General features: G+C 51.8%; 1 protein-coding gene across 5 annotated transcripts; it reads left to right on the top strand.

The window, feature by feature from the left end:
• Positions 1–9,209: 9,209 nt before the first annotated feature.
• On the top strand, positions 9,210–17,111 carry DDX39A (DExD-box helicase 39A). Of its 5 annotated transcripts, none has more exons than XM_082652325.1 (11): positions 9,210–9,280; positions 12,900–13,111; positions 13,245–13,372; positions 14,218–14,310; positions 14,666–14,849; positions 15,556–15,674; positions 16,008–16,139; positions 16,228–16,337; positions 16,441–16,585; positions 16,723–16,870; positions 16,966–17,111. In XM_082652325.1, exons 2-11 carry the CDS (start codon positions 12,904–12,906, stop codon positions 16,980–16,982), a joined length of 1,284 nt encoding a protein of 427 aa, XP_082508451.1. In that variant the 5' UTR covers positions 9,210–9,280; positions 12,900–12,903; the 3' UTR covers positions 16,983–17,111. The 5 variants fall into 5 exon arrangements, with proteins under 5 accessions (XP_082508451.1, XP_082508452.1, XP_082508450.1 ...); XM_082652326.1 differs by having other exon boundaries at positions 9,220–9,333; XM_082652324.1 differs by lacking the exon at positions 9,210–9,280 and adding an exon at positions 10,767–10,817.
• Positions 17,112–17,170: the final 59 nt, after the last annotated feature.

The following is a 17,170-nucleotide window of genomic DNA, read 5'->3' as shown; positions in this document are numbered from 1 at the left end:
GGCTCCCGGCGGCCCCCGGGGCTGCGGGGTCCTGCCTGCCGGACGCCCCCCTCCCCGGCCGAGAGCGCGTTGTCCTCTTCCCCAGCCTTTTCCTCTTTCTGAATCCTCCTTCTGCCCACGGGTGCTCCGTTTGAGCGCGCAGGAACCCGAAGAAAAGAGTGAGCCACGTTAAAGCGGGGAGCTGTGGAGGCCTTTGGGCCTCCCGGGATCTCTCAAAAAACAAAACCAATTCATCCCCGCCTGTGTTTGCAATTTTAGGCCTCTTGGAACGGTCCGTCATTCTAAGGCACCGGAGCTTCCCCATAGGCTGGAGACAAGCTCTGAGCAGACTTGTGTTCAAATCCCCGCCTGCCTTGGGGGAGTCCCCAAGCCCTAAAAGCCCCTCATCTGTAAAACGGGAAGGATTTACCTACCCACCCCTTAGGTGTTGGCAAAATTAAATGAGACAATACATGCCAAGTGCTGTGAACACACAGCTCAATAAAGTTTAGCTTCTGTGATTTTTAGTGTTTTTGCCGTTGTTATGAAAAGGGATTTGAACCCTAAATCCGTCACGGACTCGCTGCGGGCCCCGTGGCCGCTGAGTCCTCAGTTTTCCCTGCTGTAAAATGGGGGCCCGCCTCTTCTTCGGGGCTGCTGCATGCAGGTGGCGCTCCACAATGCACACTCCTGCCCTATCGGAGGCAGAAGGTGGAGACCTTTGAGGAGCTTCTCAGGGTCTCCGGAGTCTCTGTAGCACGCAGGCGGGCTCGTGGCCGACCCCGCACTCCCTTTCAAATCCGGTGACTGGGCCAAGCCGCGGTCCCTGGGGCGCGGGGCGGGGAGCGTTCCCTGGCAGCGCCGCCTCATTGGCGCCCTCCTGGGACCCGCCAGAGCGTGGAGGGCTGCGGGTACCTTGGTTACTCGCAGCTGTGAGTGGTTTGCACCGTCCCAGAGGCCGGGGCGGGATGTTTTCTTTCTCCCTTTTTCCTTTGGGCGACTCTTTGGGGCTGGTTGTTGGTGGTGGTGGTTAACAGAGAAAGAATGAGAAGGAGGAGGAGGAGAAATTATACCAATCCAGAATCCACCCACTTCTCACCCTTCCACTATCTGCACCGGGTCCAGTCTTCATCATCGTTCGCCTGGACCAGTGCAGTCACCTCCTCCCAGGTCTTTCGGCTCTTCCCTCGACCTCGTAGTCTCTTTTCCCCACAACACCCCAAGGACTCCTAGGAACACCTGAGTCAGGTCATGTCCCTCCTCTGCCTAGATCCCTCTTTGGCTCCCACTTTCCTCAGAGTAAAAGCCAAAGTCTTACCCGCAGCCCACAAGGCCCTGCACGATCTGCCCCCTTCACCTTCCCTCTCTCCTCTTCTCCCACCTCTTTCCCTTGCTCCCTCCCTCCAGCTACACCTGCTTCCTGGCAGTTCCTCAAATATTCATCCACTGAATTAAAGAAACCTTTGAGCTAGTTCTTTTTCTCTTGATTTAAATATGAGGAAACTGAAGCTCAGAGAGAAGCCCCTCACCCCAATTATAAAGTCAGGATGTTTATAGTCCTTGCCCTGTCTTCCTCTAATTCTCCAGCCCACCCATTTTACAGATGGGGATGAGGGGGCAAAGCAAGGCTGAGAGCCAGCCCAGGAACTGGGTCACCTTATCCAAGGATGGGCCCTCTGCTGCCTGCCAGGTTTCCAGGCTGCCTCCCCGGATGGAGCTGGGGAACCCTGCCAAATTCTCTCTCCAAGCTTCCGGCATTCATTTACTCAGTGAATATTTATCAGCACCCACTGGGGACTTTGGTAGCACTGGAAACACAGTCGCACTCTGGGCTTGAAACAGGGAGACCAAGGACTTATTGTATAATCTCAGCCAAATATGATAACTGCACCAGCACCGCCCTGTAGCTCCTCTGGCCTCTCTCCAGTCCTCTCTGGGGCCTTGGAAACCCTAAATCACACCCACCCCCACAGCTCTGCCTGCTGGAAAACCTGTTTCTGGCTCTCTGGAGCTCTTAAGAAAAACACCACTCCTCACCTGGCCTGCAGGATGGTCCTGTCAGGCCTCTGCCCACCTGTCCAGCTGCATCCCCCTCCACTCTCCTCATCCCCATCTAGCAAAACTGGCCTTCTCTGTGTTCCTCAAATATTCTCACCTTATTTCCAACCACAGGGCCTTTGCACTAGCTGTTCCCTGGTCTTTAATGCCCTTCCCTCACATCTCCCCAAGGCTGGCCTCTTCTGATCATTTAGATCTCTGTTTAAATGTCACCTCCTCTGCTTCCCAGAGCACCTCCATGCCCTGTCATCTCTGGTCCATGGCTCTGTTTTATTTATTTTAAATATCACTCCTCTCTGAAATTTCCCAGTAACTGGCCTAAGCTCGCTCAGTCTTTGTGGAATGAGTGAATGCATACACTGTGAGCTGTCAGGAGAAAGATATCCCAGTCCAGTGAATGCCTTGAGGACATAGGTGCCCCACTTATAGAGGAGGCAGAACGGCTGGCACTAAGGGACAAATTAGGAAATTACAAAATAGTTAAAGAGGAAGGGCTTCCCTGGTGGCGCAGTGGTTGAGAGTCCGCCTGCCGATGCAGGGGACACGGGTTCGTGCCCCGGTCCGGGAGGATCCCACGTGCCGCGGAGCGGCTGGGCACGTGAGCCATGGCCGCTGAGCCTGCGCGTCCGGAGCCTGTGCTCCGCGGCGGCGGAGGCCACAGCAGTGAGAGGCCGGCGTACCGCAAAAAAAAAAAAAAAAAAAAAAAAAGAGGAAAAGGGTGTCTGGTGGAAGAAACAGGGCAAAGGCCTAGAGGTGGGTGAGGTAGAACTCGGCATGTCCTACTTCCTCTGCCTACATCTCCCACCCCAATCCCCTCACTCACACCCTGGCTGCATGACCTCCTCACTGCTCCTCACACATGCTGATTCCTACCTCAGGGCCTTTGCTCTGGCTTTCTCACTGCCTGCAGTACTTTTCCTTCTCATCTTGGCATTCTATCTTCCTCACTTTATTTCCATCTTTACTTAAATGTCACCTTCTTAGAGAAGTTTTCCCTGACTGCATCTCCACCTAAAACAAGGCCCACCCCATCCCTACCAAACTCTATTCCTCACATAGTTTGATTTTTCCTCCTTGCAAATTTTAATAAATTTGACTTTACTGTTTTCTTTCTTGTCTGACTTCACCAGGAAGATGTCAGCTCCCAGAGGGCAGGGATCATTGTCTTGTTCACTGTTGGGTCCCTGGCTCCTAGAACAGGGTACTCAAAAAATAGCTGCTGGATGAATAGATGGGTGAACAAACCAGGTATCATAAAGCATGGCTGGATTTTTTTTTTTTTTTTTTTTACTGCTGATGAACCTGGAGTAGAGGGAAGGCTCCAGATGTTGCAGATGGTGGGAGTGGAATTCAGACTTGACCCTGAGGACTGTGGGAACCACTGGTGGATTCTTAGAAGGGGAGGAACTGAGTGAGGGTTATCTCTCAAAAGATAAGGTTCTTTGCAAACCAAGTCTCCACCAGTCAAGGCCAGAGAAAAGAAATGGGAGTAGATTAATCTGACACCAGAAGAACTAAATGTATCAACAAGGCTAAACTCAAAAACACCATGTGTGTGGGGGGTGGGGGGGCTGGGAGGGGGGGATAAAAAAGCAAGTTTAAAAAATGATACAGTTTGATATTGTTTATATCAATTACTAAAAACCAGAAAGTGAAACTGTGTATTAAGTTTGTGGAATGTTCAGAGTAGCAGGCTTGTAGTATGCCTGGCATCCTGGCTGAGGCCCGCCAGGCTATCTGGGTTCAATTCCTGACACCACTGCCTATGAACAGTGAGACCCTGAGCAAGTTACTTCACTGCTCTGTGCCTCAGTTTCTTCATCTGTAAAAGGGGATGATAATAGTGGCGCCTACCTCATAGGTTGCTGGGGAGCCTAAATGAATTAATTCTTGTAAAGCACAGAATAGGCGTTAAGTAATTGTTCAGTATCATTTTTATTGAGGATGTTTGTGTAGTGGGGGAGGGGAGTGGAGTGAGGGAAGTGAACAGAAGTGACTTCCACTTTAACAATAAGGTGTTATGTCTTTTATTTTGATCGAGGTATAACTTACATATGGTAAAGCACACAAATCTTTTGGTGTGCAGCTCCGTGAATTTGTACATACATACACACCCCTGTGGCACCACCCAGGCCACTCGCCTGCTGCATAAGTTTTGCCTGTTTTCTTTCCCAGGCAACCTCCTCATGTAGATTCTATCACCATAGACTAATTTTGCCTGTTCTCGAATTTCATACCTAATGGAATCATTTAAAAATTTTTTAAATGTCTAGATTCTTTCACTCAATACATTTGTTTTGTTTTCTATTAGAATAAAATTCACACACCATAAAATTCACCCTTTTTAAATGTACAGTCCAGTGATTTTTAGTATGTTTGCAAAGAATATGATGTTTTTGGTATGCATCCATAATGTTGTGTATATCGATAGTTTATTCCTTTCTATTTCTAGTGTTATTCCATGGTGTGGATGGAGCACAGTTTCTTTATCCATTCGTTTGTTGATGGACATTTCGGTTGTTTCCAGTTTGGAGCTCTTATGCATAGAGAATGTTCACTGTTCGTATCTTTTTGTGGACAAAAAGGGTTTCATTGATTGTTAAGTCTATACCGAGGAGGACTGCTTAGTCATGACATAGGTGCCTGTTCAATCCAATGGGTCTGATCTGGGATGATCCCCTCCCCCGCCAGGGGCGGGGACATTACCAACGTCAGGAGGCATTTTTGGTTTGGAGACACTGAGGCGTGGGTGCTACTGGCATTGAGAGGCCAAAGATGCTAAACATCCCATAATGCACAGGATGGCTCCCACCACAAAGAAGGATCCAGCCCAAACGTCAAGAGTGCTGGGGTTGAGATACCCTGCTTAACCTTATCACAAACTGCCAAATCGTTTTCCAAAGTGGTTTTCTCATTTTACAAGCCTGCTAGCAGTGAAAATTCTGGTTTCTCCACAGCCTCTCCTCCAGCCTCAGTACTGTGAGTCTTTTCCTTTTTAGCCATTTGGGTGGGTGTTTTCAAATTTTCTGTATCTTAAAATAATTCTGAAGTGAATCAAGCCAATGTGACAAATGTTACTATTTGTTCATCTTGGGTGGTGGAAGTACTTTAGCAGGCTCTGATCTTTTCTGGATTTAAAGTTTGTGGGTTTTTTTGTTTCTTGTGTTTTTTGTAATTGTTTGTTTGTTTGTTTTGAAGCATAGAAACCTGCCCCCCTGCCCCGCCCATGGCTGCATGGATGGTGGGTGTGCTGGGCTTTTTTTTTTTTTCCTGTTTTTCCAGACTTCTTTTTTTTTTTTTTTTCAGACTTCTTTACTGGACTCAACTAGCTTCGGTCTCCTCCTCCTCCTGCATCATCTCAGATGATCTAATTACTCCAAGCTCACCTCCCACCTGCTTTCCTGGAGCACCTCCTCTGTCCCTGGGGACTGGTTTTCTCCAGGCTTCCAACTTACCTGGCTTTGGCCTCTATCTCCACCTGTAGAGGTTTTGGCCATGTCTAATGATGAGAGATGGCCTGGCCTTGAATCCCTGCCAGCTGTGTGACTTTGGGACTGAGATTAATCCTCTCTGGAGCTCCTGTTAACCACCCGACAATGGATATGGACAATGGATGTGCTAATACACGCACCTCATCTGCTCCAGGTGGTGATTAGTCTGTTCATATATTTAGATTTCTTAGAACAAGGCTGAACAACCAGGACAGGGACTGGGGTGAGGAGGGGAAGCACTTGCCTCAGACACAGAATTTAAGATACACATGTTTTAGCACAATTTTTTTTTAAATGTATTTATTTATTTATTTATTTTAGGTTGTGTTGGGTCTTCGTTGCTGCACACGGGCATTCTCTAGTTGCAGCGAGCAGGGGCTACTCTTGGTTGCCGTGCATGGGCTTCTCATTGCGGTGGCTTCTCTCGCTGCGGAGCACAGGCTCCAGGCATGCGGGCTTCAGTAGTTGTGGCATGCGGGCTCAGTAGTTGTGGCTCACGGGCTCTAGAGCACAGGCTCAGCAGTTGTGGCATAGGGGCTTATTTGCTCCGCAGCATGTGGGATCTTCCCGGACCAGGGCTCGAACCCATGTCCCTTGCATTGGCAGGCAGATTCTTAACCACTGCGCTACCAGGGAAGTCCTAGCACAATTTTTAAAAAATCAAAATAATGCAGAAAATCCAAAGAAAGACAGGATCAGTAGATCTGATCGTTTCCTTTTGCCTCAGGTGCCAATATGGCTCGGCTTCACGCAGCACTGTTACTGACCCTATGTTTATTTAAAATGTTGATATTTTGTTCATCGTAGATTTTAAAAATTAATTTTGATTTTATTTTTTTAAAATTAATTTTGATTTTAAAATAGTCCATTCAAATATAATTTATGTTGATGACTGAGTTTTTTGGGTTCTTTCTGTTTGGTTTGGCATTTGGTGCCCCCCCCCTTTAAAAAATTTACTTATTTACTTTATTTTTGGCTGCGTTGGGTCTTTGTTGCTGTACGCAGGCTCTCTCTAGTTGCGGCGAGCAGGGGCTACTCTTGGTTGCCGTCCATGGGCTTCTCATTGCGGTGGCTTCTCTCGCTGCAGAGCACAGGCTCCAGGCATGCGGGCTTCAGTAGTTGTGGCACGCGGGCTCAGTAGTTGTGGCTCACGGGCTCTAGAGCACAGGCTCAGCAGTTGTGGCATAGGGGCTTATTTGCTCCGCAGCATGTGGGATCTTCCCGGACCAGGGCTCGAACCCATGTCCCTTGCATTGGCAGGCAGATTCTTAACCACTGCGCTACCAGGGAAGTCCTAGCACAATTTTTAAAAAATCAAAATAATGCAAAAAATCCAAAGAAAGACAGGATCAGTAGATCTGATCGTTTCCTTTTGCCTCAGGTGCCAATATGGCTCGGCTTCACGCAGCACTGTTACTGACCCTATGTTTATTTAAAATGTTGATATTTTGTTCATCATAGATTTTAAAAATTAATTTTGATTTTATTTTTATTTATTTTTTTAAAATTAATTTTGATTTTAAAATAGTCCATTCAAATATAATTTATGTTGATGACTGAGTTTTTTGGGTTCTTTCTGTTTGGTTTGGCATTTGGTGCCCCCCCCTTTAAAAAATTTACTTATTTACTTTATTTTTGGCTGCGTTGGGTCTTTGTTGCTGTACGCAGGCTTTCTCTAGTTGCGGCGAGCAGGGGCTACTCTTGGTTGCGGTGCATGGGCTTCGCATTGTGGTGGCTTCTCTTGCTGCAGAGCACAGGCTCTAGGTGCGGGGGCTTCAGTAGTTGTGGCACGTGGGCTCAGTAGTTGTGGCGCACGGGCTTAATTGATCCGTGGCATGTGGGATCTTCCCAGACCAGGGCTTGAACCCGTGTCCCCTGCACTGGCAGGTGGATTCTTAACCACTGTGCCACCCGGGAGGTCCCTGGTGCCCCCTTAAATTTTGCATGCGTCACCCTCATCCTGGCCCTGTTGGGTACACAGGAAGTGCTCTATAAGTGTTAGGATGTAATTATTATTGTACATACAATATTTACCTTATATTATGTAAAGTCTCCCTCTGGATTGACTGGTTTCTCTTCATTGGGCTTTTTGGCTGAAGTTACATACTTCTGATGACTTTAGCTCTGAATTTGTCTAGAACATGGACCCTGAGATAGCTTATACTAAATGAAAATGAAATGCTTGAACCTCTTTGGAAAACTGTGGAGGAAGATTTAATTGTGTCAGGGGCTTAGGGAGACTGGAATGCTGCAGCAGGCTTATTGAGTTTGTCCTACTTACTTTCCCTCCTTGTCCCTCCCCCCAAATCCCCCAATCCTAACAGCTGAGAAAAGACTGAGGTATGGGCAAGAACTGGGAGTAATTGGAAGTTTCACAGGGTGCTAGTGAGAGTGTAAAGTGGAACAACCACTCAGGAAAACTGTCAAGATCTACTGAAGCTGAACACCCACATGATCTTCCACCCACCATTCCATTCCTAGGTATTTCCCCTAGAGAAGTAAATTTGTGTTCACAAAAATACTTGTACAAGCTTTATTAATAATGGCCAAACACTGGGAAAAAACAAATGTCCATCTATAGGTGAGTGGAGAAACTACACCAGCTATATTGGTATAGCCACACAGTGGAATACTACTCAGGAATGAAAAAGAAGGAATATTGCTATGTGCAGCGATGTGGAAAATCTCAAAACATTTTGTTGAGCAAAAGAAGCCAGACACAAAAGACAATCTACTGCATGATTCCATTTATATGAAATTCAAGGACAGACAAAACTATAGTGATAGAAATACCGGTTGCCTGGTGGGGGCAGGAGGAAAGGGGTGTGGTTGACTTCAGAGGGACACAACAGAACTTTCTGGGGTGACGGAAATGTTCCATATCTTCACCAGGCAATTGTCACTCGGGTATCAATCATCAAAACTCATGGACCCGTTCCTTTTACAATACACTTTAGCTCAACTCAGTAAAGTACTGGGTGGGCGGGGAGAAAAAGGTTGGGGAAATTTAATACAAGGAAAAGTAAAATTAACAACAACAAAAAAGTTTTATGACGAAAACATCTGGTTTTGGTTTTTTGGCCTGAACCTGCATGGTCACTGGCACAGTGTCTGACCCAGGAAATGACTCTCAGCAAACGGGAATTGTGTCCTAGGACCATTTCTCTCACTCCCACGCCCTGAGGGGCCCCTTTCCCACTGCTGGTGCTAAATGTCCTCTCCACGCTGGAGTCATTCCAAGCTCCCAAGCTTTCTCAGAACCCTTTCAGAGCCTCCACTCTGCGGGACCAGGAGATCGCGGACGGACATCCACTTCGAACACCAAGTTCTGAGCAAAGCGTAGAAGCCATATTTCATAAGGGCGAGACGCTCACCCCGGGCCCACATCCAGGCTTCAGTTGCCCGTACAAAATATGGCGGCACCTACGGAGGTCACAACCTCGATTACAAGACAGCGCGCTGGCAGACGCCCGCCTCAATCAGCCCACTCGGGCGCCAACTTTCAGGTTGACCAATGAATCCGAGGCATGAGGCACGCCCTCTTTCCACTCTCCACCAATAGCTTCCAGACGTCTCCCGCAGGATCCAATCATCGCTTCCGTCTCTTTTGAATGAAAAGCGAGCGGTCCAGTGAGCCGAGCCGCAGTCGGACCCACGAGACAGGAAACGCGATAGCTTGTGTCAAGGAGCGCGACCGGTAACAGGAGTCGGGTGGCGGTCCTCGCAGCACGCGGAGGTGAACGAGGAATCAGGTGAGCGGCGGGCCCAGGTGCGGGCCCGCGGTGTGGAGACGTCGGACCTGCGGGTGAGCGGGCGATGGGAGACGTCAGGGGTTGAGGGAAGGACGAAGACTGGGCGCGAGACGAGGGGAGGCGGGGCGGCTTTGGTGTCCGGCGCGCGCGTTGGCGGCCGTTGGGTGCTGGGACGCACGCGCAAGGGGCGGGCCGGCCTTTGGCGCGCTGGGTGTGGAGACCGCTTCTGGCAGAGGCTGTCATGGCGGCCCGCGGGCTGAGCCCGATTCTGGGGGAGGTCTGCCTGTTCGAGGAGCCCCGATGCGATTCGGGGAGGGCGTCAGGGGGCGACGCCGGGGTGTGGGGCCGCGGTGGGAGAAGCCGGAGCTTGTAGACCTGACGGTCTTCTCCGAGTTCGAGAGACTCTCCCCTCCCCCACTCTCGCGTTTAGGGGGTGGATTCGTGGTTCCAGAGATTTCGGGCAAAAAAGATGTTCAGTAAGGAACAAACTCTTAGGTAGAAATTCTCGCTGGGAGCACTTCAGGGTGAAAGGGTACGCGTGCGAGTCAGAGTTGTTAATTATTCTGGTGTCAGCATTCAAGTTCATCAACTCTTGGGGCCTCAGCTGTCTCGGCCACCCTCTCTGGGTGGAACAAACACCGCCAGATCCTTTCCTGATCTAATTTGTTTTGAGCTTTAGATCCTGTCTAGTCACTTAGTCTAGAAAATTTTGTATATCAAACTTAGTCTGTCCGCAAATTTGTCTCCCCATCAAAACAAAAAGACTTTGTTTGAATTCCTAATTTTTTTTTTTTTTTAATACACCATCTACTCCCAGATTTGAAGCCCAGAGTAGATGACTCTGGCTCTTTTCTGTCTGAGCTTCTCCCAGGGGGTGGTCCCACCCTGTAGGGTGTTCCACCATCTTTTCCCCTACTTAACAATGCCACCACTGTAGTTAATTGGGTGTCTGGTTTTCCTTGCTGCTGGTCTCTTACCCGACTCCATCTTCTCTGGAGTCACTTGTTCTTGGGCAAATCCTGATTGAGTCACAACTCAAAAGCTTAGTCAGCGATTCTTTATTGTTTAGCAAATTAAGTATGAATGCCCTGGGCTTAACCAGCTCTTCCAGCTCTGTCTTCTGCCTCTACTTCAAGCAGCCAGTGCTTTCCATTCCCTGAAAGGGTCTGGTGGTTTCTGGACTGGCCTTTGCTGGCTCCTGTTCTTCTCTCTGATGCCTGGGGACTGACTCCTTCCTGTCTTTGCCAGTGTTGGTATCAGATTGCTTCTTTCAAGAATCAGATAAGGATACATGCTTAACGTTAGCCCCTAAACTCTGCTTTGAGGCCCTGATTCTAAATCCATTGATTCAGCCATTGCTGTTGAGTGCTTACACAATGTATGTCAGGCCCTGGACTAGGTGCTGGACTGACGTGACTGGAGGGGGTTCTTTTTTAGTCGGGCCAACGGGCCTTTTTGGAGCAACAGAGGTCTGAAAGAAGTGGGAACAGCAAGTGCAAAGGCGCTGAGGCATGTTTGAGGCGCAGCAGCAAGGCCAGTGAGTGAGGGTGATGGGGGAGATAAGGTCTGAGTGTAAAGGGAGTCAGGTTGTGTGGGGCTTGGTAGGCTGTGGTGAGGACTGTTTTATTCTGAACGCAGCGTGAACCTGTAGAGGGTTTTGAGCAGAGGAGTGACGTTTTCTGACTTAGCTTTTATAAGCTCCCTCCAGCTGCTGAGGGGCATGGAAGGGGGAGTCGGGGACGGAAAGCAGGGAGACCGACCAACAAGGAGGCTCTTGGCATAATCCAGGCAAGAGATGATGGTGCCCAAATGTCCATCAGCTGACAATGGATAAAATAACTGGTATCGCAGTACAAAGGAATATCATCCAACCATGAAAAGGAATTATGTACTGATACACGGCTGCAGTGTAGACGAATCTGGAAAACGTGAGCGAAAGAAGTCAGACCATCACGTGTTGTGTAATTCCATTACATGAAGCGTCCAAAATAGGCAAATTCCTAAGAAGAAGATAGATTAGTGGTTGCCAAAGGGAGTTGGTGGCATAGGATGGTAGCTAAAGGATGTCGTCTTTTTGAGGAAATGTGTGCTAAAGCTGATAGTGGCAGGGATTGCGCATCTATATGACTGTACAAGAAACCATTGAATTGTACCTTTTAATTGGTGCCTTGTATGGCATGTGAATATCTCCATAAAGCTATTCTAATCTAAAAAGAAAGATGGCAGCCTGAGACTGGCAAGGTAGCAGGGGTGAGAAGTGGTCTGATTGACCTGGCGGGATTTTTGGCTGATAGAACAGGGAGAGAGAGAGAAAAGACAACAGTTTAGAGAATGGAATTGCCTTTTTTGAGATGGGGGAAACAGGCCTCAATTCCCAGGGGGAGAGGTGAAAGAGGCAGCTAGGTAACTGAGTATGGAGTCTGTGTCTCCATAGAGACACAGTTTGGGAGGCTGCACAGAGGTGGTTAAAGCGCCGGGGCTGATGGTCACAGAGAATGAGTGGCAGAAGGGCCAGAAATTGGGCCCGGGACGCTCAGCATCCAGCTCAGGAAGAAGAGGGACTGCTTTAGTACTTCCAGCCCCTAGTCTGGAGGCTGGGTTGCAGCAGGGAGGAGTAAGGCAGTATTTTCATGTTTGGGTCCCTTGCAGCCTGCACCCAGTAGGCGCGCTGTATGTATTGGATTAAACGAAGCCAGGCGGTGAGCGTGCTTTGTATTAATTCCATTTACCATCTCAGCTGTATTCTTATTGGCTCTGGGCCCAACGGGAGGTCTTTCCATGAGAGCACTTAATTGTTCCCCTGTGCAGACCACAAATAGCAGGAGTAGCTGGGCCTGGGCAGACACTGCTTCCTCACAAGCTCCTGTCTCTCCAGCATCCTGGCAGCCACATATCCAGGTCGGGAGTGGGAAAGCGGGGTGGGGGTGGGGTCCTTGGGGAGTGAAGGGGAGGGGACTCCTTGAAGCTAGCTGGTCTGAGGCCTTGACCTTGATGCTGAGAAGGAGGCATTTGTGCAGAGACCTGGAAGCAGTGCAGCAGTGTGTTCCCAGGGGTGGGGGTGGGCGGCCTGAGCTGGAGTAGGGGCTCGATGAGTATCAGCAGCCCGATAAAGCTGGGGGTGGTTTGAAAGGGGTGGCGTGGAGTGAGGTGGGCAGGGGCCAGTGGGGAGGGTTGCGGGCGGAGAGGAACTGGGGGTTCGCTTAGAGCAGTGGGAAGCCCTTGGAGGCGGAGGGTGTGGGTGCACGTGTGGGCGTCGCTGGCAGGGCGCAGGGAGAGGTGAGGTGGCTTGGCGGGGCATGGTGGAGATGTGGCCACAACAGGCAGAAGCTGGGAGGTGCTGCACACATGGAGTGGTGGGACCTGCTGTTGTTGTCAGTGTCGGGCGTGAGCTAAAGAGGGATCGGAGAACGATGTCCGGTCTTGACTTCAGTGGCTGGGTGGCTTTCTGTGCCAGCTCACAAGAGCTGACGCCAGCACCTCGCCCCTCTCGGACCTGTGTCAACAGCCTGCAGCTTCTGTGCAGCCATCTCCCTCTTCTCCCACGCTGGGTGGGTTTACCTGCATGCATCAGTCACCTTAGTTGCTTCCCTGAGCCCTTCCCTCCCTCCTCTGTTCTCAGCACCATGGCGGAACAGGATGTGGAAAACGAGCTTCTGGATTATGAGGAAGATGAAGAGCCCCAGGCTCCTCCAGAGAGCGCTCCAACTGCTCCCAAGAAAGATGTCAAGGGTTCTTACGTTTCCATCCACAGCTCTGGCTTCCGGGACTTTCTGCTGAAGCCTGAGCTCCTGAGGGCCATAGTGGACTGTGGCTTCGAGCATCCATCCGAGGGTATGCCTCCCTGGTCCTTCCCGCCGAGGCCTGCCTCTGACCGCCTCAGTGTGGTCCCCTCAGCCACCCGGTGAGGGGCCTGCACAGAGGGAACATCTGGTTTCTGATAGCTCATATGCTCTCTCCCCCTCAGTCCAGCACGAGTGTATTCCACAAGCCATCCTGGGCATGGACATCCTGTGCCAGGCCAAGTCAGGGATGGGCAAGACAGCGGTTTTTGTGTTGGCCACCCTGCAGCAGATTGAGCCCGTCAACGGACAGGTGGGTGGGAACCCTCCTTCCTAGGCCCAAGCTACCTGAGGCAGCAGGAGTCATGGCTCCTCTTTTTAAAAATCCCTGTTCCTGCATCCTCTTTCTGGACTTTTAAAATTAAACACAGTACTCAGTTGTAACAAAATCGCCCCAAAGACGACAAGCCAAGAGAAAAAACTAAAAAGTGCCCACAATTTGGCCATCCAGCAAGACGGCTGCTCGTTCCATATGTGCTCTTCTAGATCGTACACGCTTACGAAGGTGGGCTTACACTGAATACGGTTTTGTTCCTGTTGTTATTGCTGACAGGCCATAGCTGTACTTCTCATGTCGTGAACATTGTAGTCCCCCGTTTTGGGGGATAATTGAGGTGCATGCTGGTGTTCATTCTTGACATGCTGGGGCACACATCCTTGGGCTGCGTATAGGTGCATGAGCCCTTGTTACCCACCTTAGGCTGGATGGTCAAGGAGAGGAGGATTTTGTTCAAGGCCATGGTGTGGTCTCAGTGCTTGGTGTTGTGGGCCAAGAGGCAGGGGCAGCCTTCCCCTTGGTGGTCACAGGCCAGCCCGAGGGCAGGCTCAGGAAGCTGTTAGCATGGGGCGTGTCACCAGCTAGGCTGGATCTAACTCTTACTGAGGCCTCAGTGCAGGACCTGGCGTAGGGAGTCACAGCTGCGTAGCTGTGAGAAGACACAGAGAATGAGCGGGCTGTGAGAAGATGGAGGCATCTGGACTGCGCCTTCCAATGGCCCAAGGGCTGGGGGCCGCCAAGGGATGAGCACCGGCGTGGGCTCTGGCCGGGGGAGGACTTAGGGGACTGTCTTGAGTGTCTCTCCCTGACCGGCCCCACAGGTGACGGTCCTGGTTATGTGCCACACTCGAGAGCTGGCCTTCCAGATCAGCAAGGAGTATGAGCGCTTCTCCAAATACATGCCCAGCGTCAAGGTGAGCCCCTCAGGCCAGGTTGGGTGCCATGTGGTCCTCTGCAGCCTTGCTGGCCTCGGCTGTAGCCCAGCCAGCATTAACCAGGCTTGGCTGCAGCGGCTGCCTTTGAGGTTTGTGGTGGTTTCTGCTCCTTAAAAGCTTGATGAATTATGCATGGCCCCCAGAGGCCTGTGCCGGTCCCAGCCCTGGGGCTGCTTTTCGGTGAAGCTGGGGCCAGACTCAGGCCTCCACTGTCTCCAGGCACCAGGCCTGCTGCGGGGCTGCTGGCGGGCTGTTAGCTGAGTGGCCGTAGGCACGGAGTGGGGGGGTGAGCTTTCGGCCGCCAGATGGTGAAAGGAGCTTTCCGCCTGCATAGGTGTCTGTGTTCTTCGGGGGCCTGTCCATCAAGAAGGACGAGGAGGTGTTGAAGAAGAACTGTCCCCATGTCGTGGTGGGGACGCCGGGCCGGATCCTGGCGCTTGTGCGGAACAGGAGCCTCAACCTGAAGAATGTGAAGCACTTCGTGTTGGACGAGTGCGACAAGATGCTGGAGCAGTTGGGTGAGTGTCCTCGCTGGGCCTGGGGGCTGTGGAGGCCCACGCAGCCGCACCCTCCTCGCCCTCGCAGCCCCCCAGATGTCAGAGCTAGGCGGGTCCTGACAGGGCAGGCCGGAGGTTTCCCTGAAGTGGGATCCCGTGGGTGGCCAGCACTCAGGTCTCCTGTAAGCGATTTTAGGGCGAGTTCTGGTGTCGGCAGAGTGACCTGCTGCTTCTGAGCTGAAGCTTGAGTGGGACCATGGCACCCCACATGAGCCGTGTCCAGGCATATGTCCACGTTAGCCCTCAGAGTACCGTGGCCTCGCTGCCTGTTGGGTTAGTTCTAGGCCCCTGCCTGCCCTCAGTGAGCCCTGACAGGGCCGGTGGGAGATGGGGCTTGTGTCCTGGGAGGCGGCTGCAGCTCTCACCCCAGCGGCTGTCTCTGCCTCAGGCTCCCCTCCCTGAAGCGTGGCTCGAGGCGCGCTGGCACGGCTGCTCCGCTCTGGCAGCGTGTAAGTGGATTGCCGCTCCTCCCGCGCCTGTGCTCACCCCGAGTCCGGGCCTTCAGGCACCTGGGACTCTCCCCTCCAGCCAGTCCTCGCTCACACCGCCCTCGTCATGGTGCCAACGGCTCCCTGGCACAGGTTGGGAGGGGCTGGATCTGGTCTCGGGTGGGGGTCGTGGTCTGGCAGGCGCTCACGCCCACCTGTTTCTTGCCCTCCCCACCCAGACATGCGGCGGGACGTGCAGGAGATCTTCCGCCTGACACCCCACGAGAAGCAGTGCATGATGTTCAGCGCCACCCTGAGCAAGGAGATCCGGCCCGTCTGCAGGAAGTTCATGCAAGACGTGAGTAGAGGCCGAGACCTCGGTGCAGTAGCTTTGGCCTCCTAGAGTCCAGGCCCTTGCTGCTCCCCCACTCCCACACTGCCCTCACGGCACACGAATGCTGGGAGGCAGCGGAGTTCTCTTCCTCGCTTGTCACACTGGGAGCTGAGAGCTTGGTTTACACTAGAGCCAGACCAGACCTTAGATGCAGCTGCTGAGAGAGGAGTATTTACTGGGGTACAGCAGGCTCTCTGGAAGCATTGCAGCAAAGGAGTCGCTCCTGGAAAGTTCTCGGCAGGCAGGATGCCCAGAAGTAAGCCCTGCCTGCCCCTTCCTCCTCTCCTTCCGGCACAGCCCATGGAGGTGTTTGTGGACGACGAAACCAAGCTCACGCTGCATGGGCTGCAGCAGTACTACGTCAAACTTAAGGACAGTGAGAAGAACCGCAAGCTCTTTGACCTCCTGGATGTGTTGGAGTTTAACCAGGTGATGCTTCCGCACTCCTGGGGCCTGTCCTGGGGCTCTAAGCCTTTGGGAGGGATTCTGGCCCTGACTGCCGCCCCCTCCCTCACAGGTGGTGATATTTGTGAAGTCGGTGCAGCGCTGCATGGCCTTGGCCCAGCTCCTCGTGGAGCAGAACTTCCCAGCCATTGCCATCCACAGGGGCATGGCCCAGGAGGAGCGGTGAGTGCATGCCGCCCTCAGAGCCCCAGGCAGGCCCCTTGGAGGGGAACGCCGCCCAGGATCCCTGTATCTGATGGCCGCCCCTTGTTCCTCCTGCGCCCAGCCTGTCACGTTATCAGCAGTTTAAGGACTTCCAGCGGCGGATCCTGGTGGCCACCAATCTGTTTGGCCGAGGAATGGACATTGAGCGTGTCAACATTGTCTTCAATTATGACATGCCCGAGGACTCAGACACCTACCTCCACCGCGTGAGTGGCCCCCCAGAGGTGTTCCCTCCCTGGTGCCCCCTTCCCAGGATTGGTGTTGGATGAGGACCTCTCCCTGCTTGTTCTCAGATCCCCAGCTTGTGTCTTGTGGCCTGACCCCTGCTCCTGTCTCCCTGCAGGTGGCCCGTGCGGGTCGCTTTGGTACCAAAGGCCTGGCCATTACTTTCGTGTCTGATGAGAATGATGCCAAAATCCTCAATGATGTCCAGGACCGGTTTGAAGTGAATGTGGCAGAGCTTCCAGAAGAAATAGACATCTCCACATACAGTAAGTGGCTCAGACGGGGCTGGGGGGCCACGGCGGTGGGGCCCTTTCTTCCCCCCGCCCCCTCCTCACTGACCTTCCCTGTGTGTGTCCTACAGTTGAGCAGAGCCGGTAACCATGTGCCTGGATGTCCTGGAGCCTCCCTGCTTCCCACATGTTGCTTCAAGTCCTCTTCCTAGGTGACAGTGGGCCTTTCTTTTTACTGTTTAAAAGCTGTAGATTTGTGTAAGAATAAATTTTTATTATGGAAGCCTGGCTCCCACCCTGTCTGTTTCTGTCAGCTCTCGGCACTTGGTGGAAAAC

This window comes from Grampus griseus (assembly GCF_964374135.1).
Source record: "Grampus griseus genome assembly, chromosome: 3".
NCBI lineage: Eukaryota > Metazoa > Chordata > Mammalia > Artiodactyla > Delphinidae > Grampus > Grampus griseus.
This window is presented reverse-complemented; position numbering and strand designations above follow the sequence as displayed.

Bases quoted from the DNA above. Each gene is read 5' to 3' on its own strand.
- DDX39A (XM_082652324.1), top strand. From the start codon at position 10,792: ATGTTTGAGGCGCAGCAGCAAGGCCA. The intron at 13,373-14,217 runs GTGGGTGGGAAC...CCGGCCCCACAG, and splicing joins TTGAGCCCGTCAACGGACAG to GTGACGGTCCTGGTTATGTG. The intron at 16,140-16,227 runs GTGATGCTTCCG...CCTCCCTCACAG, and splicing joins ATGTGTTGGAGTTTAACCAG to GTGGTGATATTTGTGAAGTC.